We start from the raw sequence: 23986 nt of genomic DNA on the forward strand, positions 1-23986 counted from the left end.
AAAGCAGAAATTACCTGCTCTGTATCTCCTTTTGCTAGAAAATGACTGCAGTAAAAGCAGGGTTAACTGGGTTTAGCGAGCAGCATTTTCTCCCAAGGCTTAAGAGTGGTTCTTTATGGAGTTAAAAAGCTGATGAAGCACCTGTCCTTTGAGCCACGTCCCCTATGTGAATCAGCAACCGCTTTGCACAGCCAGTGCCAATTATGATTTGAAACTCTGGAAAGATGCCAAAAAACAAATTACTCTTCATTCAGCAGGTCTTTGGGCTCCAAGACCATAGTCTCTATTTACTAAATTGTCTATTTTTGGTGATGAATGTTTTCTTCTCATCAACAGTGAATGTGCCAAGACCTAAACTTCCAGCAAGAAGGTTCATAAAGAGTTCTGTGGAAATCAGATATAATGAATTAAGGGTTTCAAACACACACACACCCACATACACACCCACACCCACACCCACACCCACACCCCCTACCATTCTGGTGAGTAATGTTGATAGGGAGACTGTGCACTTCCCTTGCAATTTTTTTTTTTTTTTTTTTTTTTTTTTGTATTTTTCTGAAGCTGGAAACAGGGAGAGACAGTCAGACAGACTCCCGCATGCGCCCGACCGGGATCCACCCAGCATGCCCACCAGGGGCGATGCTCTGCCCCTCCGGGGCATCGCTCTGCCACGACCAGAGCCACTCTAGCGCCTGGGGCAGAGGCCAAGGAGCCATCCCCAGTGCCCGGGCCATCTTTGCTCCAATGGAGCCTTGGCTGTGGGAGGGGAAGAGAGAGACAGAGAGGAAGGAGGGGGGGGAGGGGTGGAGAAGCAAATGGGCGCTTCTCCTATGTGCCCTGGCCGGGAATCGAACCCGGGTCCCCCCACTCGCCAGGCCGACGCTCTACCGCTGAGCCAACCGGCCAGGGCCCCTTGCAATTTTTTTATAAACCTAAAACTGCTCTTTAAATAGCCCATTTTATCCAGACACCATTTTTTGCCCAATACTGTTTTTGGGAAAAAAGGACCTGAGTATGTGACTTGATTTTGATATTCAGTTAGGGTAACATATAAAAGGCTTCTTGTAAATATTTTCTGTCTAAATTGACAGAAGGGATAATTAGGAACAGATGAGAGGGAAAAGAGATGAAGACAGTAGAAATGGGTCTGTGGAGTACTCCGCCTTCTCTGGGAGAAGGCAGGGAAGGAAGGGGCTTAGAAACTTTGGCTCAGGGTAGATCTTGGTGCCATCTGGTGGGTGGACCTGGAAGGGACTAAGCAGACCCACCCTGGCTTCTATTAGGATGCCCAGCAGAACCCCAAATTTCCATGCAACACTAATATAAAACTGCAAGTCACATATCAGAACTCTGTTTTAGGAATCAGTGGATTTGATGGTGTCCTGCCCCTCAGCAAGTCCTAATCACTCTGCCTCCAAAGCACACCCCAAATCCACCTACTCATCTCCATGGAAGCTGCTGGCCAAGCTGCCACCCTCTCTTGCTTGGACTTCTCTGGAAGCTTCCTTACTGATCTTGCCTCTCTTCTCATCCTTCCATTGTCCATTCTCCACAAGTAGCCAAAGGGACCTTTTAAAAAATAAACATTAGATCATATCACTTACTTGTATAAAACTCTTGAGTGGTTTTTCATGAAAATGGAATGAAACTCAAGTTATTCTGATTTAGAAAGCTCTGCATCTTATGGCTCCTACCTAGCCACGACCTTATCTCCTGCCCTCTCTTTCTTCCTTTCCTCTGCTGGTCCCTGTTCTCACTGTAGGTCCTGTGCACCAGTTGTTCCTGCTGCCTGGTGCTCCTTCCTCCGCTTCCCTCATGGCCAGCTCCTTCTTGTCATTCAGATCTCATTTTCTCCATTGCTGCTTCCGAGGGGCCCTCCTGGACTCTGTCACGTCTTTCCCCATGAAGGGAAGTTATTATCTGTCTTGGTCTCTGTTGAATGCTCAGTGCCTGAAAAGCCATTTAACCCAATAATTTTAATAAATTATTAAAACTTATCTTAATAAAATTTATTTATTAAACTATTTGCTCAACAAATATTTTTCAAATGGATGAATGCTGCTATCTAGGTTCTTGGGTTTATTTCAGCTAGACACAGGTTAGAATCAGGTGATTTTAGGTCAGTGGTCCCCAACCTTTTTTGGGCCACGGACCAGTTTAATGTCAGAAAATATTTTCACAGACCGGCCTTTAGGGTGGGACAGATAAATGCACAAAATAAAATTTGGGACCAGTATAAAAACTGTAGTATTTTTAAATATAATTGTCAAACTTACGATATTTATTGGGCTAAGTTAAAGGAGGAACAAGCATGTCCTCATTATTCAGGCTGTATTTAAATTTTTTTTTTTTTTTTCCGAAGCTGGAAACGGGGAGGCAGTCAGACAGACTCCCACATGCGCCCAACCGGGATCCACCCGGCATGCCCACCAGGGGGCGATGCTCTGCCCATCCTGGGGTGTTGCTCTGCCTCAATCAGAGCCATTCTAGTGCCTGAGGCAGAGGCCACAGAGCCATCCTCAGCGCCCGGGCACACTTTGCTCCAGTGGAGCCTTGGCTGCTGGAGGGGAAGAGAGAAAGAGGAAGGAGAGGGGGAGGGGTGGAGAAGCAGATGGGCACTTCTCCTGTGTGCCCTGGCCGGGAATCAAACCCAGGACTCCTGCACGCCAGGCCGACGCTCTACCACTGAGCCAACCGGCCAGGGCAAATTTGTTATTCGGACAACGTTTCATGTTATTTATTCTTTCTCTGCAGACCGGTACCGGTCCGCAGCCTGGGGTTTGGGGACCACTGTTTTAGGTCTTTCTCAATGGAGCATGAAAAGACCATGGGAATTAAATGCCCCTGAATTGTGTCCAATCTCCACCATTGTCCCTTACCAGCTGTTTAACCACACTGCTCTGAGGTGCAAAATATTCATCAATAGAACGAAATTAACAAGCTCACCTTACAGGGCAAGGACTAAATGGATTTAAATATGATTGGAAGTGAAATGCACCTTTTTCTCTACTAAAACTGTGCCACATTGGGTTTTTTTTACACTTATATTTTTATTGATTTTAATTTATTGTGTTTACATAGATTCTAGTGTCACCCCGAATGCATCCTCCCTCCCCCATATTCCCTCAACATCTCCCTTGCTCCCCTCCCCATAGCGCCCTCCCCCCTTCCCTTCAGGTTTATTTCATCCTATCATCCCCTTTCCCTCTGTCCTCTTTCCCTCTGGTCCCTTTGATCTCTCCTCTGTCTCAATTCTGTTCCTCAGTTTACATTGTTCATTGGATTCCTCAAATGAGTGAGGTCATATGATATTTTTCATTTTCTGCCTGGCTTATTTCACTTAACATAATAGTTTCCAGGTCCATCCATATTGTCGCAAAAGGTAAGATTTCCTTCTGCCACATTGTTGATGTTGATGTTTTCTCCTACTGCTGCTCACGGACAGGGTTAGGCACTGGTTCTTTGCATTCCTGCTGTGTGCTCAGCTTGTATATAGTAGTGGTGGTCCACATGTGGCTGGGTTCATTTTGATTCTTAACACCTAAGAGCTGGTGTGTCCTGATTCTTGCCCACACTGTGTCCCTTTGATCAAGGTGACCACTCTTTGCCAAGAGAGAGAGACAGACAGACAAGATAGTCACTGGCTGTACAGGGAAAGCCTGGGGAGACAGTAGGGCTCAGCACAAAATCTGATTTGTCTTTTTTAAATTGTCTCATTAAAAAAGTGAGAGAGAGAGAAACATTCATTTGTTGTTTTACTTAGTGGGGCACTCATTAGTCACTTTCCTACATGTGCCCTGACTGGGGATTGAACCTGCAACCTTGGTGTTTCAGGACAGTTCTCTAACTGATTGAACTAACTGGCCAGGGCCTGGTTTCAGTCTTTCCTTTAGTTCCTAGGTTCATATACAATTAATGTAAATTAATCCCAGCATAACTTTAGTTTCTAATAAAGGGGATGTAGGAAAAAGAGAGATCACATGGTTCTTTTGTGGTTTCTGAGGCTTAGACTTCTCATAGGATTCCTAAGTTTCCTTTCTTCCTTTATGTTCTTGTGTGAAATATACCCTGAATATGAAAGTACTCTGAGGCCTGGAAGTTCTGTATTATATACACATATATATGTGTAAGCTGGTATGAGTATGATTTCTAGATAGACTCAGAAAGATTAGCTGTTGTCTAAACATACATTCAAAAATATTTTTTTAATGTCTACTGGATGCCAGGCTCTGTATTGGGTATTGAGAATATAGCAATGACTAACACAGATACATCCCTGCCTTCGTAGAACTTGCATTCTAATGGGAGAGGCAGACAATAAAGGAGATATATATTAAAATAGTAGTGTGGCAAATAGTGACTAAGAGCTACAGAGAAAAAAAGTAGGCAAAGGAATAGCGAGGGTCAGGGGAGTAGCAATTTTAGACAGGTTGGAATTAAATAGCTATTCCCTCTCTCACCTCTACTATGATCAAGATTCATAATCTAGTAACTTTGCCTTCTAGAGTCACGTCTAAATGATGTTAGGTCAGGCAAAAAAAAAGAAATCTGATATGTGTTTCATCAAAGCTTCTAATAATTTAGTTCATGTTTCTGTTAGACATATTTACAAAAGCTTAAAATATTAAAATGCAAATAGACATCATCCTTATCTAATATACTAATTTTACAATCTTTTATACAATTAATCTTAATAAATACGTATTTAAAAACCCAAAAGACTAAACTCAACATCTGTATACTTACTAGTATCGGCCTGTGAACATGTTTGTGTCTACATTACCTAAAAATATCAGTTGCTTTTGAAGCTGAACAATTAATCAAAGCTACATTATTAAAATTAATTTGAAAATGACTTTTTCTTTCTAAGTATTAATATAAAAAATAAATATTAAGAGAGCCGTGGCCTGAAGCGTTATTTCAGTTTGGTACTGATTTTCTTACACAAAGAAAGGACAAATACAAGAATTCTGTGAGTTCTGATCCCCAAAGCCTCTGGGAAGTTGTTTATTCTTTGAGGGCCCACTGCTGACGTCTGCTCACAGAGTAGTGTCATCAAACTTCCTGGTGGTGGTTATTGGCGGGGCTGTGGTAAGTAGTTGTTGGACCTGACTGGGCCATTGCTCCACAGAGGGCCTGAAAGCCGGATATACCCCGTAGACAGGATGTAAGGTTAAAATGCAATCTTGTTAAGTAAATAAAGTGTTCAGTGGTAAAATAGGACTGCCGAAACAGTTATGTTTTAAAATGATATTGCTAAAATTAAACAGGCAAAATTCATAATTCTTAAAAAATTAATCTATAGCTTCTTTTGTTTCTTAAAATTGATGTGGTGAGTTATTTTCTGAAGTTGCGATAGAGAGTTACGCTGCCCTTTGTCTGTGAAACCTGTCATTTCACCACTTTTGGTGGCGACTGTGCCCAGCGTTGTTTCCTGGGAGGAAAGAGGCTCTGGCCCTGAGCCAGCCACACTTTTATCCTGTCCCTCAGCTTGTGACCAACAGTGTATACACATATGCATGTATTTTGTAAAAATCATATAGATGGCAACATTTACAATTTTTAACCTGATCAGGTGGACTGGGACACAGAGGACCCAGGTTTTGAAACCCTGAAGTCACCTGCTTGAGCATGGGCTCATCCAGCTTGAGTGCGAGCTCACCAGCTTGAGTGTGGAATCACCAGCTTGAGGGTGGGATCATAGACATGACCCCATGGTCGCTGGCTTAAGCAAGGGGTCACTCGCTCTGCTGTAACCCCCAGGTCAAAGCATATACGAGAAAGCAGTTTATGAACAACTAAGTAGCTACAATGAAGAACTGATGCTTCTCATCTCTCTCCCTTGTCTGTCTGTCTCTATCTGTCTCTCTCTTTGTCTCTGTCACACACACAAAAAACACAATTTTTATTATTAGTGCCTTTAACTTTATTTTTTTCTTCCTAGTTTCCTTAATTTTGTACTATTGACATTCTCAAACATAGACTTGAAAGCTTACTTTTTTTAATTAAAAAATTTTTTTGGAGATTTTTTTCATTTTTAGAGAGAGAGAGAAGGGAGAAGGAGCAGGAAGCATCAACTCCCATATGTGCCTTGACCAAGCAAGCCCAGGGTTTTGAACTGGCAACCTCAGCGTTCCAGGTCAATGCTTTACCCACTGTGACACCACAGGTCAGGCCTTGAAAGCTTATTTACTTAATTCCTGTTTCATGACAAGAAACTTTAAGACTATGAATTTTGCCTCTGAGTAAAACTTAGCAGTATCCTGTAAGTTTAATTACATGATGTAGGCGTAGGGCCAGTGGCCACTATTGTTGTGGCCATGTACATGCAGGTTCTCATTGGATTCGGGCAGATAGTAAAGAAACAGTGGAGCCAAAAAAAAAAAAAAAAAAAGGAATGGTGGGCCATTTCTTTATTATAGTCTCACACCAGCCGGCGAGCAAACACACAGGGAAGATAGCTTCCCTATCATTCAGAGCTCCAAAACTCTGACACATTCTCGGGTTCCACAACCAGGAGAATCTTGTCCCATTTCTCCTAGAATAAAGGCCCCACCAGTCTTAGTGGAGCTCACAAAGCCCCTCAGCTCTAGTTTCCCATCTGCCCTCCTTCTCTTTCCCTCCCAACATGGCTTTCCCTTCAGCACTCTGCATTCTCTCTGCTTTCTCTGCAAACATGGCTTCTTTCTATCTCTTCTTTTCAAAACTTTCTGGCATGAAAACCTCTCCTCCAGCAAACATTAGCAAAACAATGGCCCTTCCCAAGCAGGAAGGTAATTTGCAATTTCACAGACCACATATACCTGGCGTTGCCCAGCACCCAATGCAAACTATAAGCAAGCAAACATAAAAATCATATTTTACAAACTTATTTGACCAACACGTGATATTTTCACTTTTATCATTTTCTAAGTCATCTGTAGGTAAGTTTGCATTTCTCTCTCTGATCCAGCAATTACATGAGTTAATATTTTAAAATTTTCCAGGGAGGGCATATTTGTTGTTCATTTTGTTTAAATATATATATATTATAGTCTATTTGTTTAAATATATATTATAATTTAAATATATATATTATTTGTTTATATATATATATGGTTTTTTTTCTGAAGTTGGAAACGGGGAGGCAGTCAGACTTCCACATGCACCCAATTGGGATCCACCCGGCATGCCCACCAGGGGACTATGCTCTGCCCATCTGGGATGTTGCTCTGTTGCAACCAGAGCCATTCTAGCACCTGAGGCAGAGGCCATGGAGCCATCCTCAGTGCCCGGGCTAACTTTGCTCCAATGAAGCCTTGGCTGCAGGAGGGGAAGAGAGAGACAGAGAGGAAGGAGAGGGGGAGGGGTGGAGAAGCAGATGGGCGCTTCTCCTGTGTGCCCTGGCCGGGAATCAAACCCGTGACTCCTGCACGCCAGGCCGACGCTCTGCCACTGAGCCAACCGGCCAGGGCCTTAAATGTATATTTTTAATTTCTGCTTTGATTACATTATGGTTTAAAAATGAAAACTATAATTTTACTTTTAACAATATACTTTTGAGATTTTTTGAAATAATTTTTTATTTTACAATTACAGTTGACATACAATATTCTGTTAGTTTCAGGTGTACACCCCAGTGATTAGACATTATATACCGCATTTTTCACACCATAAGATGTACCTGACCATAAGACAGACCTAGGGTTTTAAGGAGGAAAATAAGAAAAAAAATATTCTGAACCAAATGGTGTGTTAAAATATTTAATAAAATACAGTAACTAAGTGATTATCCTGATTAGTCTCATACCCATTGAAACCAAACACAGTTTATTAGAATATTATTGACTCTGTTCCCTATGCTATACATCTCCATGGCTCTTCTGTAACAACCAATTTGTACTTCCTAATCCCTTCACTCTTTTCACCCATTTCCCAACCGTCCTCCCATCTGGCAGCCATCAAAATGCTCTCTGTATCTATGAGTCTGTTTCTTTTCTGCTTGTTTATTTTGTTTTACAGATAAAATTGTTAGAGATGTATTTATTGGCATTTTATTGTTCATATTTTTTTCCTTCTTTTTAAAGAAGACCCTTTAACATTTCATGTAATACTGGTTTGATGGTGATGAACTCCTTTAGCCTTTTCTTCTCTGGGAAGCTCTTTTTTATGTCCTTTGATTCTAAGTGATTGCTTTACTGGGTAGAGTAATCTTGGTTGTAGGTCCATGATTTTCATCACTTTCAATATTTCTTGCCACTCCTTTCTGGTCTGCAAAGTTTTGTTAGAAATTAGAAATTAGCTGAGAGTCTTATAGGAGCTTCCTTGTAGGTAGGTTAACTGCTTTTTTTTTCCTTGCTGTTTTTTTTTTTTTTTTTTTTTTTTTTTTTTTTTTCCATTTTTCTGAAGCTGGAAGCAGGGAGAGACAGTCAGACAGACTCCCGCATGCGCCCGACCGGGATCCACCCGGCACACCCACCATGGGCGATGCTCTGCCCACCAGGGGGCGATGCTCTGCCCATCCTGGGCGTCGCCATGTTGCAACCAGAGCCACTCTAGCGCCTGGGGCAGAGGCCACAGAGCCATCCCCAGCGCCTGGGCCATCTTTGCTCCAATGGAGCCTTGGCTGCGGGAGGGGACGAGAGAGACAGAGAGGAAAGCGCGGTGGAGGGGTGGAGAAGCAAATGGGCGCTTCTCCTGTGTGCCCTGGCCGGGAATCAAACCCGGGTCCTCCACACGCTAGGCCGACGCTCTACCGCTGAGCCAACCGGCCAGGGCTCCTTGCTGCTTTTAAGAGTCTCTTTAACCTTTTGCATTTTAATTCTGATGTGTTTTGGTGTGGACCTCTTTGGTTTCAACTTGTTTGGGTCTCCATGCTTCCTGGATTTGTGTGTCTGTTTCCTTTACCAAGTTAGGGAAGTTTTCTATCATATTTTTTCAAATAGTTTTTAATTTCTTGCTCTCTTCTCCTCCCAGCACCCCTATGATATGATTGTTGGTATGCTTGAAGTTGTTCCAGAGGTTCTTGACACTATCTTTATTTTTTTATTTTTTTATTTTTTTAAGTGAGACAGACTCCCACATGTGCCCTCATTGGGATCCACCTGGCAACCCCCATCTGGGGTTGATACTCAAACCCATCGAGCCACTGGCTACAGGAGGAGAAGAGGAAGAGAAGGGGAGCGGGAGGGGAGAAAAGCAGATGGTTACTTCTCCTATGTGCCCTGACTGGGCATGGAACCTGGAACATTCATATGCCAGGCCGACACTCTATCCACTGAGCCAGCTTGCCAGGGCTTCTTTTTTCTTTTTGCTGTTCTAATTAGGTGGTTTTTGCTTCCTTATATTCTAAATCATTGATTTGATTCTTAGCATTATTTACTCTACTGTTGATTTCCTGTAAATTAGTCATTTTAATTAGTGTATCCTTCATTTCTGTCTGGTTCTTTTTTATGGTTTCTATGCCCTCACTAAGTCCCTTGAGCATCCTGGTACCATTGTTTTGAACTCTGTATCTGGTTGATTGTTTGCCCTCATTCTGTTTTGTTCTTTTTCTGGAGATTTCTTCTGTTCTTTCATTTGGGACATGTTTCTTTGTCTCTGCATTTTGGCTGTTTCCCTGTGTTTGTTTCTGTGTATCAGGTAGAGCTGCTATGTCTCCCAGACTTGGTAGAGAGGTCTTGTGTGGAATGTGTCCTGTAGGGCCCAGGGGCACAGTCTGTACTGTCACCCAAGCTGGGTGCTCCAGATGGCCTCCCATGTGGGCTTGGCTTTGTGTATTGTCCTGTTGTAGTTGAGCCTTGATTGCTGTTGGTGTCACTGGGAGGGATTGACCCCCAGGCCGATTGGCTGCGAGGACTGGCTGCCATTGCAGCAGAGGAGCTGCTGTGCCGGAATTGACCTTACGGAGCAGGACTTGCTGGAGTGGGGCTTTGGTGCTCACGAAATCCACCCCTTGAGGGTGTCACTCATGGAGGTGGTAAGGTTGTAATCCAATGTGGTCTGAAGCTGTTTACTAGGTGCACTGGCTCTGTGACTTCCCGAGAGGTGCAAGGTCACTGCCTGTGACCTGCCTGGGGCCACCAGGCACCAGCTACAGAGTGGTGTGAAGATAGTTGCTACTTCCACTGGGCTGGGAGGTGCCTAGGAAAGGCCACGCTGCACACTGAGGCCAGCTGCCACTAGTGCCAGGTCTGGGACAAATAGCAAGAGGTACAGGGTATGCAGAGGCCAGATACTACTTGTTTGAAAGATTTTAGGAGAGTCTAAAGCATGAGGCAAAGAGGTCATTTGTATGGAAAAGCTTCTGGAAATAGCTTGGGTGGGCCTGTAGGTTGGGTGGAGCGGGGTATCAGGGATTCACCAGGTTGGGCCAAATAGTGTGATCCAGGTTGATGGAAACTCAGATATGGTGCCCACCTGCAGGCTCTCTGTGTTGGAGGAGGCTTTGTGTGTTGGGGGAGGCACTTTTTATCTGGCAGAAAGTGCCCCCCCTCCCAGCTCTTGCCTTGATGCCCAACAATTCAGTTCCTCCCAGTATTTCCCTGGTTCCTTTCAAGCAGCTGCCCCAGCACTGGAGCTCAGCAGGAATGAGTGTGAGGAAGTCCATCCATGAGCCCTTTAAGAGGAGCTGCCTGGGACTGCAGTTGCCCTCCCTCTCCCTCAGCCACAATCCCCTCTGGTTTGTACAGCCAGGAGTTGTGAGAACTTCTCTTCGTGGCTCTGGAACCCTAGGGTGGGGGCCTGGTATGGAGTTGGGACCCCTCACTCCTCTGCAGGAATCTCTGCAGCCAAGATACGCCATCTGATTTTAAACCACAACATGTTAAGTGTCTCCGTCCCTCCTACCAGTCTCAGTGCAGCTTCTTCATTTTATTTTTTTTAATTGAATTCATTGTAGTAACACTGGTTAACATAATTACACAGGTTTCAGGTGCCCAATTTTATAACACATCTTCTGTATACCGTATTTTCTGTTCACCCCTTCGATGTGGCTGCTTCTTTAAATCCCTAGTTGTAGGACTTCCATTCAGCTATATTGCAGGTGGTTTAGAATGGTGGTTGTTCTGTAGTTTAGTTACAATTTGAAGATGGTTGTGGGAGGATTTGAGTACCATGTTTACCTATGCTGCCATCTTGACCGGAAGCCAGAATATATTTTAAGGTTTTCTTTGTGATCTCATATATCATTTGTTTTCACACTACTCATAAATATTTTCTTTCTCTCCTTTAAGACTTTATTTTTTTTATCTATTTGAGTCTTTATAACAAATTTAATGAGACTTCTGTGTCCGAGGCTGCAGACCCTCGTGCATATAGAAGACCCATGTGCCAACTACCTACTTTTTTTATTGACTTGAGAGAGGGAGAGAGAGAGAGAGAGAGAGGAAAGGTGAGAGAGAGTGAGAAGCATCAACTTGTAGTTGCTTCACTTCAGTTGTTTATTGATTTGCTTTTTGTACATACCTTGACTTGGGTGTGTGGGGTGGGGGGTGCTCAGGCTGAGCCAGTGACCCCTTGCTCAAGCCAGTGACATTGGGCTCAAGCCAGCAACCTTGATCTTCAAGTCAGCGACCTTGGGATCATATTGATGATTGCATGCTCAAGCCGGCAACCTCGGGGTTTTGAACCTGGGACCTCAGCATTCCGAGTCAACACTCTATTCACTGCGCCACCACTGGTCAGGCTACTTCTTTATCTGTGCAGTAGCAGCCTGCCTCCTGTTGCTGCATTTTTCTGCTTCATGTGGAACTATCCCTAGCACTGTAGGAAATTAACATAATGATTATTTTTCTTGTCATTTTTCTTCCTTTTCATCCTTTTTCCTTAGTGCCACTGTATTCTCCAAGCAGTAGACCTGTATCGTTCCTTATTCTTTCATTCATTCATTGCTTTAAACTTTGTATTCATAAAAACAAAAAACTCATCATTCAGAGCAGTCCCTCTCGGTGCCTCTTGCTGTCCCTCTCTGTGCACTGTGGGAGTATGAGTTCATAGCCCAGGTCTCCTCCTCACTACTGGCCCTCTTGGATCCTCAGCTCAGAAATCCTGGCTTTGACATCCAGCCATGCCTCTCAGCGTGGGACTGGCCTGTAGCTGCACAGCTCAGGGGCTCCATGGTGCCCTGGGGGTCCGTCCTTGCCCTTCTACTTGCTTCAGGTCCTCCTCTTCAGTCTGAGATCTGGAATAGTAGCGACCCTCATTCTTACACCTCCTGAGAGACCAAACTATAAAGTGAATCAGAAACTAAGCCGGCGTCCCATAATTAGTAAACATCCGTTTCTAGCAGTTAAAAATACATGCAGGCATCCCCTATCATGGAGCAGGTTTTGTTCCATGTGTTTACTGTGCAGTGGGTCAGCCTGAGGGTAGGGGGTAGAGGTGAGCAGCAGCTGGGCAGTGCCTTGTGGGGAGGCTCACAGATCTAGTTCTTCTGCTGCCATGTTCTGCATATGAAGTCATCCCATCACCCAGATGCTCAGGGGGTGGGGGGGTACAGATGCCTTCAACACATGCAGTGTTTCTGGGAAATTGCAAAAATGTGTCTCTTCCTCTGCATAGGAACCCAGTGCCAGGGGATGGATTTCATTCAGCCCATATTGTTCCTCCCTTGGGGTCTTTTGTGCAGCACACATACTGCCCAAACCTTCCAGTGGACGTGGGTTTGTGGCCCTGGTTATAGAACTAAACAGACTGGTCAGTGGAATCCCAAGTGCACTTGCTTGGCCATGTGGCCTAATACAAGGTGCTTGGAACCTCAGTTTGCCGACTGTGAGCTCTCACCTCATTGCTGTGAAGGTTCAGCGAGGTGATGTATGCTCAGTCCTCAGCACAGTGCCCGCGGTGTGCTCAGCCTCATTGGCGCTGTGATGATTATTCATGGGAGTTTGGTTATGATATTGTATTTGTCTTTATATCTTAAATAGACATAGAGTTCTTTTTTTTTTTTTTTTTTTTTTTTTTTTGTATTTTTCTGAAGCTGGAAACAGGGAGAGACAGTCAGACAGACTCCCGCATGCGCCCGACCGGGATCCACCCGGCACGCCCACCAAGGGGCGACGCTCTGCCCACCAGGGGGCGATGCTCTGCCCCTCCGGGGGCGTCGCTTTGCCGCGACCAGAGCCACTCTAGCACCTGGGGCAGAGGCCAAGGAGCCATCCCCAGTGCCCGGGCCATCTTTGCTCCAATGGAGCCTTGGCTGCGGGAGGGGAAGAGAGAGACAGAGAGGAAGGAGGGGGGCGGGGGGTGGAGAAGCAAATGGGCGCTTCTCCTATGTGCCCTGGCCGGGAATCGAACCCGGGTCCCCCGCACGCCAGGCCGACGCTCTACCGCTGAGCCAACCGGCCAGGGCTTAGAGTTCTTAAATAGATAAGCAGTTATTGATAAAGCACTATGCTCCTCTGTAAAATGAAAGAACCAACTATTTCAAAGAGGTGTCTTTGGCTCGGAGGTCCCATGGTTGTGACTGCTACATGTCATTATTCACGTGCCATTTTAGATACAAGATTTTATTGTTTATCACAGGAAAGAGAAAAGCAGACATTAAGGAACCAATGTTGGTGAGGGTCTAATCTTTGGGGGCTCTTTATGTTGTAATCTCATTTGATCTTTGGAACAAATGAGAAATTGAGGCTGAGGGAGGTTGAGTAGCTGACTTCAAGTCACACACAGCTAGGGAAAGGACTGGATCCCACTCAGCTACTCCCCCCCCACCCCCCACCCCCACCTGTTCTGGGATTATAAGGAGACTTTATTCGATGCAATTTTTCTCTAGAGTAGAAATTTTATTTTTATCTGTGGCTCTGAATAGAAAATTTTAAGCAAGCTTACATTTTTCTTAATTTAAACAAATCTTTTTTCTTACAGGGAGCAGTAGCTGGTGTGAAGTTTGGCCCCATGAAATTTCATGCAGATCAACTCCAGGTAATTATAAACCATGCTGTAATTTTCTCATGTTGGTTTTCTTTAAAGAGGTGAGGAAGGAGAGGGCCTAAAGTTAAATATTCAAAATAGTCTATTTTAGATAACAGTATTGATACCATAGTTATATAAGAAAGGGCACTTTTAGAAATGCACACCGAGGTATTTAGAGATAAAGAAATATCTGCAACCTACTTTAAATGGTTCAGCAATAAAAAAGGGAGGGAATTCTGTGTGTGTGTAGGGAGGGAGTGTAGGGGAGAGGAGCGGGGAGAGGGGGCAAAACATTAACAATGCTAGTACACCTAGAAGGGTGTACTAGCATTCATGGTCATTCACAGCTTTTCTGTAGGTTTGAAATTTTCTAATATAAAAAAGTAGGCCCTGGCTGGGTTGCTCAGTGGATAGAGCATCTCCTGGCATGCTGAGGTCACAGGTTTGATCCCAGGTCAGGGCACATATTGGAAGCAACCAGTGAATGCACAGCTAAATGGAACAACTATGTGGAACAATGAGTTAATGCTTTTCTTTCTCCCTCTCCCTCCTTCGTCCCTCCCTCGTCCCTCCCTCATCCCTCCCTCATCCCCCCTCATCCTTCCCTCATCCTTCCTTACCCCCCTTTCTCCCCACTCTCAAATCAGTGGAGAATTTTTTTTTTTTTTTTACAGAGACAGAGAGAGAGTCAAAGAGAGGGATAGACAGGGACAGAGAGGAATGGAGAGATCTGAGAAGCATCAATCATCAGTTTCTCGCTGCACATTGCAACACCTTAATTGTTCATTGATTGCCCTCTCATACGTGCCCCGACCACGGGCCTTCAGCAGACCAAGCAACCCCTTGCTCGAGCCAGCGACCCTGGGCTCAAGCTGGTGACCTCAGGGTCTCGAACCTGGGTCTTCTGCATCCCAGTCTGATGCTCTATCCACTGTGCCACTGCTCAGTCAGGCTGGAGAATATTTTTTAAAAAGGAAAATCAAGCTCTTCCCTATGTTTCTGAATTAGCTCTATCAGAGAAAAAATATCTATAAATTGTTTAAAACATTAGACAAAAAAAAAAAAAAAAAGAAATTTAACCCCAAAATTATTTGATGTTTCCTGCATACAAACACATGTTCACTATTCTATTTTTTTAAGTGAGAGGGGAGGAGATAGACTCTCGCATGCACCCCAACCGGAATCCACCTGGCAACCCCCATCTTGGGCCGATGCTTGAATCAACTGAGCTATCCTCAGCGCCTGGGGCTGATGCTCGAACCAACTAAGCCACTGACTCTGAGAGTGCAATAGAGAGAGAAGGAGGAGCGGGAGGGGCAGAGAAGCAGATGGTCACTTCTCATGTGTGCCCTGTCCAGGGATCAAACCTGGGACATCAGCATGCTGGACTGACACTATCCACTGAGCAAACTGACTAGGGCCCACTATTCTATTTTTTTTTAATGTCGGAAAAGACTGGCAGAGATGTGCCTTCTTAGTTCTTTGCATTTGTGGTATTCACATACGTGGTTAAACTTAGAGGAACCAAGCGTGGGGGAACAGGGTTTCTGTCAGCTCTCTAGCCTCCTTTTCATAGGCTGCCCTGACTCTCCCTTCCCACCCTGACCCCCAGGAGGCAGCCTAGGTCTAAAGGGATTGGAGCAGAGCTGGCGGGGGGGTCTGACCAGATAGGGGGAAGCAGCAGATCCAAGCCTGACCTGCTCCAGGCCAGGCATAGAACTAGCGGCTCCTGAGCAGAGGCACAGATGCTGCCTCTTGTACCTGGGGTTAGTCCTCTGTCATGTAATTGACAGGTTTTGAAGTATAACATTTTGGTCTATTTTTAATCTCCTCTCTTATAATCAAAGTAATGTTTTTCAACTTGGAGGAATTATATAAAATCTTGAGTCAAAACATTTAAATACATTATATAAAGTAGTAAATATTCTAGGAGTTTGAAATATTAGTGTTTTCCACCTACGGGCTTGCCTAGTTAACTTACTATTAACTAAATATTTGTATGGTTTAATTGATTTAGTTTCGAGATAAAGTGCTCAATCAAGCCTTTGTCGTGTTCTGTCAGTGGGTTTATTAGCAAAAGAAGTAAGTGTGTGACCCATGCACTTGGACTTCCAGACTAAGAGCAGGTAGAGTCGCACTGATTTCCGGGAGGTGAGCAGTAATGTCCCTGAGTTACATGTAGGAGAAGGATTTTTATCAACAGATAATGTTCATACCCGTGTACTTGCCTTAAAACACTTGGGAGTTTTCTGTGCCTTGTTAAAAAACGAAATTCCAACATCTTTAAAGAAAAAGTGTTTATGTTTTTTGATTCAGGTACTTTTAGTGTTTACCAAAGAAGATAACCAGTGTAAAGGATTCTGGAAGGCATGTGAAAAAGCAGGGTTTAAGTGTACGGTTACCAAGGAGGCTCGGGCTGTCCTTGCCTGTTTTCTGGCCAAACATCATGACATCATCATCATTGACCACAGAAACCCCCGACAGCTGGATGCAGATGCACTCTGCAGGTAAGCCGGGGGCTCGGGCCTAACTGGTCCCACTGGCATTTGTGACAGTAACACAGCCCAGAAATACATTAAGTTAATTCAGGATCCTTTAGGTTGCCTTTCGTGCATGTAAAATAAGCAAGACATTAGATTAGAACATCATTGTTCCTAGGTCTGGTTTTTATTTTGCTTTGCTTTGCTTAAAATAGGAAGAAAGCATGAATGAGAACCATTATGTGTTAAGATGAAACCCATGATGTGATTAACCATAACTGTCACCTGCATATTACTGCAGCAAGTTATTATAATTCTCCAGATGCTTGGAAGTTGTCCTCTGGTGTTAGTGAATGGGCCTTGTTTATAACACTTGGAAAAAATCAGTATTATGAGAGCATTCTGGGTAGCAGACATATATCTAAGAAAAGTACTTTTTAAAGAAAGTTATCTGCTGCTGATGGAACCAAGGCAAAGTGAAACATTTATTTTTACTTAATAGAAAACTTTATTTGGGGAAGATAAATCTTAATTTTAATGTAATATAAAATTTTATAACATTACTTTTAAGGACATTTAAAATTTTGACTTTGAGGAGATAGAAAAGATTTAAACTAAATATACCAAGGGTTGAAAACTGAGATAACAAGAAAAAGACAGGCTATTATAAGGTTGTTTGCAGAGTTGAGGTAATTTTCAGGTACTTCCTTTCCTTGGTGGTGGAGCCTACCTTCAGGTAGCCCGAGTAGGCGGCTCTCACTAACACAGTCCGCCTTGGGTAAGGCTTCCCCTCGGCCTTGACCCGCCTGTCATGCTGCTTGTGGGCTCCTGTTTCTGTCTGTTCGATTGCAGTAAGCCATTGTCACTGTAGCCCAGGTCTGTTGGACATGTTGTCTGGCCTGTCACTGGCACATCGGGGAGGGACCGGGGAGGGATCATGTGGAGAGAGCTCTGGCCCATGCGGAGGGAGGCCCTGGTCCTTCACTCAGGCCCTCCCCTGCCCAGCTCTTTGTCTTTGGTTAGTTCTGCCTTCCCTGGGATATGTTTCTCAACTGTAATTTTGGAACACTGGGTTTCCAAGTCCTTCTGTCTCTTAACTTGAGAAGGATGTCACTCAGAGGAAGGAAAGAAGCCATCTGAGGTCTGTGGTGCTTGGTGGTCTTGGTGGGATGCTGCAAGGGGAGAAGCCCCTAAGGAGGGCCACAGAGCCCAGTAGGAAGGGCAGGAGTGGGAGGGTCCCAGGAAATTTTGGCCTCTTTTCTCCTCTTGTTCTGGCCCAAACCTAGTCACAGGCATGTGCTGGATGACAGAAATTTGTACCTATAAAGATGACCTTGCTAATCATACCATGCTATAAAAGAAAGATTATGTTGTAGTTATTCTGCACTGTTTTGGTTTTTTTTTTTTTAATTTCTTTTTTCATTATTCATTTTAGAGAGGGGAGAGAGAGAGAGAGAGAGAGAGAGAGAGAGAAGGGGGGAGGAGCAGGAAGCATCAATTCCCATATATGCCTTGACCAGGCAAGTACAGGATTTCGAACCGGCGACCTCAGCGTTCCAGGTCGACGCTTTATCCACTGCGCCACCACAGGTCAGGCCTCTGCACTATTTTATTGTTGTAAAATATACATAACACAAAATTATGCTCTACTTTGGAGGGAAAAAATGTATAATTGTTAGGCATTTTTGGAATATTCTAAAAAATTTGGTTTCATTTATTATATATAAATAAAAGTTTTATACAATTTTAAAATAAGGAAGGCCCTGGCTGGTTGGCTCAGCGGTAGAGCATCGGCCTGGCGTGCGGGGGACCCGGGTTTGATTCCCGGCCAAGGCACATAGGAGAAGCGCCCATTTGCTTCTCCACCCCCCACTCCTTCCTCTCTCTCTCTTCCCCTCCCGCAGCCAAGGCTCCATTGGAGCAAAGATGGCCCGGGCACTGGGGATGGCTCCTTGGCCTCTGCCCCAGGTGCTAGAGTGGCTCTGGTCATGGCAGAGCGACGCCCCGGAGGGGCAGAGCATCGCCCCCTGGTGGGCAGAGCGTCGCCCCTGGTGGGCGTGCCAGGTGGATCCCGGTCGGGTGCATGCGGGAGTCTGTCTGACTATCTCTGCCCGTTTCCAGCTTCAGAAAAATACACACACACACAAAAAAAGATTATTTAAAAAAAATAATAATAAGGAATGTGGCCCTGGCCAGTTGGCTCAGTGGTAAAGCATTGGCCTGGCACGTGGACACCCCAGGTTCAATTCCCAGTCAGAGCACACAGGAGAAGCGCCCATCTGCTTCTCCACCCTTCCTCCTCTCCTTTCTCTCTCTCTCTCTTGCCCTCCTGCAGCCAAGGCTCCATTGGAGCAAAGTTGGCCCCGGGTGCTGAGGATGGCTCCATGGCCTCTGCCTCAGGCGCTAGAATGGCTACGGTTACAATGGAGCAGCACTCCAGATGGGCAGAGCATCGCCCCCTAGTGGGCTTGCTTGGTGGATCCCAGCCGGACGCATGCGAGAGTCTGTCTCTCTGCCTCCCTACTTCTCACTTCAGAAAAATACAAATAATAATAATAAGTAATGTGAATTGGGTTGCTTACTGTGTGGCTTCCTAAGTCAGTTTCATCTACTTCTGGCCCTGACCTGGTTTATTTCCAGGCTGTCTCTCCTGAATCTGCTGTCTCTCTGCTGATTCACACAGCTCCCACGACCTTAGCCCTGGCAGAGCCCTGTCCTTCCCGCCATTCTCCTGTTATTGGGAGGGGGGTGTGTGGCACCTACTCAGCATGGCCCATGAAAGGTTTTTTATCAGTTGCTTACTTGCCTAAAAGACTAGCATTCACCTGTATCTATTTGTTGGGGACATTTAGAACTCCTTATCAGGTGCATTGTTGAAGGCCAAATAGTCTGTGTTATATTTCCAAATCTACCAGTTGAGGAACCTGCCTTGCCTATCTTCTTAGTTCTGGGCACTGTATTTGATGTTAGCCCGCACAGGTGAAGAAGATGTGGTTCTCACCTCTGAGGAGCAGAGACTGCAGTTGGCGTTGGTGCCCATGGAGGCATACCTGCAAAGCGCTACAGGTGTCTGTGTCAGGGAGAGCTTCGCAGAGGCGATTTGGGCTGAGTCCTGAAGGATAAGCAGGAGTTTTGAAAGGAAGAAAGGTGGAGAAAACATTGTGGACAGAGGAAGCAGCATTTATAGGGACAGGCAGGATGTCTAGCGCTCCCCTGCTCCGTGTCAGGCGGCTGCTGGGTCAGGCAGGGGTGGCAGGTGTGGATGGGGCTCAGAGTGAGGCTGGAATGGCAGGCACAAGCCCAGTCCTGGGGGTCTGGGGGCTGAGGTGAGGGCTTTGGAGGCAGCCGAGACACTGACCACTGACTACTCTGCGGGTGGGTGGCAAGAGCAAGACAGAAGGTCCCTCTGGCTGCTGACTGGGAAACGGAGTAGATGACAGAAGGAGCCCAGCCAGGTCAACCAGTGGTGCAGCTGCTGCAGGCCGTCCTGTGTGTTGCCTGATGTCAGCGCCACCTCCCAGCTTCCTATCAAAAACCTAAAAAGGAAACAAGTGAAAACCCAAAGCTAAGACGATACATAAGCCAGAAGCTGGGAGGACAGAAAGGGACAGGAATCCCCACCACAGCTCCTGGCCTGTGGGGACTAATGAAGAAACCTGTCCTGGCTTGGCCTCTGTGTATTTCAGTCCCTGCAGGAAGGAAGCGGAGAGGCTTTGCCTCGCCCCCACTGTGTGCTGCTGAGCCCCGGACTTGGACTTGCATGGCGCAGGGCCACGCTCGGCGGGCACGCACTCCTGTGGGCAGGCCAGAGGCTGCGAGCCTGCTGCTCCCACCACCCCTTCGGCCTTTACGTTCTGCCTGTGCTGGGATCGCAGGACGGGAACAGAGAAGGACAGAGGTGTGGTTTTTCCTGCTGTGTTCTAAGAAGGGACAGAGGCATAAGGAGCCTAGAAACAGCCTTTCCCATATTGCAGTTTCAAACCTGCACACCACATCCCTTCTCAGGGACAGTTCAAGTACAGAAGGGGATTGGACAGGCATCCACTCTGTGCAGCAGGCCCCTGCTGGCCCTGCTCTCTGAGCATGACTTGCTCCCGTTGACCTGATTTGCAGGCCAGACCTTAAGAGGACAAGGCTGCTGACGCCAGGGGTCTAGCAGAGGGGTGCGGGAGAGATCCTCCGACCCCCTCTGCTGAAGACTCTCAGTCCTGTTTGAGGACACATGGACAAGGTAGAGGAGGGGCCGCAGAGAGCTGCCCAATCACAGAGAGAGAAATAGCCTTGAAGACTAAGAAAATGAGTTTCTACAGGACACTGAGGAGCTAGTGTGCACAGAAGAAGTGGAGAAATATTCCTTTGTGTGACCAGAGCAGGGCTCTGTGAAAGGTAGATTTTACAGAGGGAGGTGGAGAACAGCAGACAGCATGAAAACGGCTCAGTCCAGAAGGATGCAGAGGCGAACTGAATTCAGTACAAGATGCTTTCATGCAGTCTTTGGGTTCACCGTGGTCTGCAGATCCTGTTCACCGTTGTATACTCCATTCTTGTCCATCTGAAACTCATTTCATATGGCAGAGGGAACAGTGGCTAAGTACAAGTCGTGGAATTGTGCTTTTGTAAAATTTACCTCGTCGACGGGCTTTGCTGTGTTCTTATAGTAAGCTTCCATTGCGTTACCTTTATTTCAAGTTTTGTGTTAAGACCATCAGAATTATTTGCAGTCGCCCTCCTATGGCTCCTTCCCCAGGGTAGTGAGCTTGGCTGTTCTCCAGGCAGGAGCCCATGGTGGGACTGGGGTTTGGCACCTGGTCGGTGGGCCCTTCAGGGACCTATGAGAGGGCTTTTCAAGTAGAGCCATGCAGTGCCCTTTAGGTTGGCTCCCTCTGGAGACGATACACAGGTGGGAGCTGGCGGAGTAGAGTGGACTCTGGGGAAAGTAGAAATGGAGAGAGAGAGAGAGGGAGAGAGAGGGGAGGCAGAGGCGCTGTTTGCCAGAGAGAGACAGGGAGATTGCCTTCCTGCCTGGTCCCTAGAGCATTTTTCCATCCCTGAGCAACTTGCCCACCCTAGATCTAGTCTGCATCTGTGGTCAGACTCTGTGCCTTTCTTCACTCAAGCTCCATGAGAACATTAAGCCCCAGCACACCAAAGCAGGAGTGGGCAAAGGGGAGCACAGTCTCACCCCTTCGTTTATGTACATGTTGTCTATGGCTGCTGTCATGTTTAGTGGCAGAACTGAGTAGTTGTAGCAATCTTTATAGCCCACAAAGCCTAAAATTTTTCCTATCTGGCCCTTTACAGAAAAAGTTTGCCCCAACCGAGGCATCCATTGTATGTGACAGATGAATTTCTCTCTTGGCTCTGTTATGTACCATCCTTGAAAGAATGGAGGAATAGTCACTCAAATCAGTGTCTGTGTTCTGTGATTTAAAAGTGGTTCTGTTTCTTGAACCAACAGAACTGAAGTAATGTGGCATGTGTCCGCTATTTTCCATCCCATCCTGGACACATTCTCCAGGGGGCCAGCACACCTCTGACGTGGCTGAGCAGTCTGGTATTGTCCCCACCAACCCTTCTCCCGGAGTCACCCTCTCAGGGGAGTCATTTTCCCTTCCGTCTAGGGCAGGGGTCCCCAAACTACGGCCCGCGGGCCGCATGCGGCCCCCTAAGGCCATTTATCCAGCCCCCGCCACACTTCCAGAAGGGGCACCTCTTTCATTGGTAGCCAGAGAGGAGCACATTGACCATCTCATTAGCCAAAAGCAGGCCCATAGTTCCCATTGAAATACTGGTCAGTTTGTTGATTTAAATTTACTTGTTCTTTATTTTAAATATTGTATTTGTTCCCGTTTTGTTTTTTTACTTTAAAATAAGATATGTGCAGTGTGCATAGGTATTTGTTCATAGTTTTTTTTATAGTCCGGCCCTCCAACAGTCTGAGGGACAGTGAACTGGCCCCCTGTGTAAAAAGTTTGGGGACCCCTAGTCTAGGGCCTGCCTTCCTCCCCTTCCTGTGGCCTGGTTCTTCTTCAGAGGGTCCTGCTTTTTTCCCCAGTGCAGGGTGAGTTCAGAGCTGTTGCTTTCTCTGGTGGAGCAGTTTTTCTCCCTTCTCCTACTGTCCTCTGTCACCTTTATTCCTGTCCTCTGATCTCTTGGCTAGATTTCTTTCCCCGGCTTCCTGAGGAGCTGCTTCTCCAGAGGGTTAACTGTACTCAGAGGCGCAGTGCCTTCTACTTTCTTGACCAGCCCTCCATTCTTACCTTTTCTGTCAGGTGTTGATTCTCTTCTTTAATAAGAATATTTTGCATTTCCTAGTTTTGATTTTGTTGTTGTTGTTGATTGTGTCTACATTCTACCTAGGAACTCTTCTTTGTACTGCTTAGAATACAGTGGAGGGCTGGTCCCTGCATTCTGCGCCCCGCTGTGATTCTGGCTGTGCTGAGTCAGACACAGAAACAAGCATTCCCTATGGGTCCAAGAGGCAAGTGGCCCCTCTCCTGTGAGCGCACGGCAGGAAAGTGCTCCACCTGGCCTTCCTCCCCTTCCTGTGCTTAACAAAGAGCAGACAATCATGTCAATCAGCCATTATTGTCAGGGTCACCACAGTCCACTGATGAAGAGTTTGTCCCCACAAGAGAGAAGGATCAAGCAGCCAAAAGAATGAATCCAGGGTGTGAAAAGAGCTTTAGTTCCTCCTGCTTCTCTCCCAACTTTCAGTGTTCTACCAAAATTGTCTGTTTTAATTTTTTTAAGAATTGTTTTAAATTTATTTTAAAACTTGTTTTTTTTTAATAGGTCTATTAGATCATCAAAATTCTCAGAAAACACTATTATTATTGGTGTAGTACGCAGGTAAGCTTTCATTAGTGTTTGACTTTGAAATGTGTGTGTCAGTGTCTTGCTTGTTCGGAACAGAGGCATGACTAACAGCTTGCCGGCTGTGACTGCACGACTCTTTTTAATTTTGCCTTTTCTTTTTTAGTTTTTATTTCCTTTTGCTTTGCCAGTTAACTTCATGGCAGGAGTTTCTGTTTCACGCTTGGGTTTGTGATCTTGAACTGCCTTTTACTTTAGAAATAGGCACAGCACTGGAGAATTCTGTTTCTGAAAGTATGAGTGTTTTCCTGGGCTGTCTTCCTAGGGCCTTCTAACTCCAAATATATGAAGATTTGTTGAAGGAAGTCTTATATTTCATCCTTAAATTGGAAGTACCGAAAGGATAAAAATATGTGAGGAGAAGGGCAGCATTCAAATAAATGTTATTCATTTTATATAATTTTATAAATAGAAGATATGTTTCTGTGTCCTTTAAATTGGTGTTTTTCAACCACTGGACCTAAGGATTATGCACTCTATAATCTTCATATGACATCAGGGTGGTTAACTCTTTCGTGGACTGGCACAAAAGTTCTGATGGACTGGCAGTAGTCTGAGGACCTGCCGTTGGAAAACACTGGTTTAAACTCTTTTCCTGAGCCTTGTTGGGGTGAGAAGAGATTTTTAAATTATTTATTTTTATTAAAGTAACATTGGCTAGTAACAATATATAAGTTTACAGTTTGCAACATTACAGTTAATCATCTAGGTATACACAGACATCTTGCTCATTG

The 23986-nt window shown here is 45.4% G+C and overlaps 1 protein-coding gene across 1 annotated transcript in view; it reads left to right on the top strand.

The window, feature by feature from the left end:
- Positions 1–23986, top strand: part of PDE8A (phosphodiesterase 8A) — a 155832-nt gene that overhangs the window by 86874 nt on the left and 44972 nt on the right. The window contains exons 2-4 of the mRNA XM_066355110.1: positions 13849–13905; positions 16213–16403; positions 23172–23228. Coding sequence (XP_066211207.1) covers positions 13849–13905; positions 16213–16403; positions 23172–23228 — 305 coding nt within the window. The remainder of the gene's footprint in view (positions 1–13848; positions 13906–16212; positions 16404–23171; positions 23229–23986) is intronic.

Source organism: Saccopteryx leptura, chromosome 13 (genome assembly GCF_036850995.1).
Source record: "Saccopteryx leptura isolate mSacLep1 chromosome 13, mSacLep1_pri_phased_curated, whole genome shotgun sequence".
Lineage (NCBI taxonomy): Eukaryota > Metazoa > Chordata > Mammalia > Chiroptera > Emballonuridae > Saccopteryx > Saccopteryx leptura.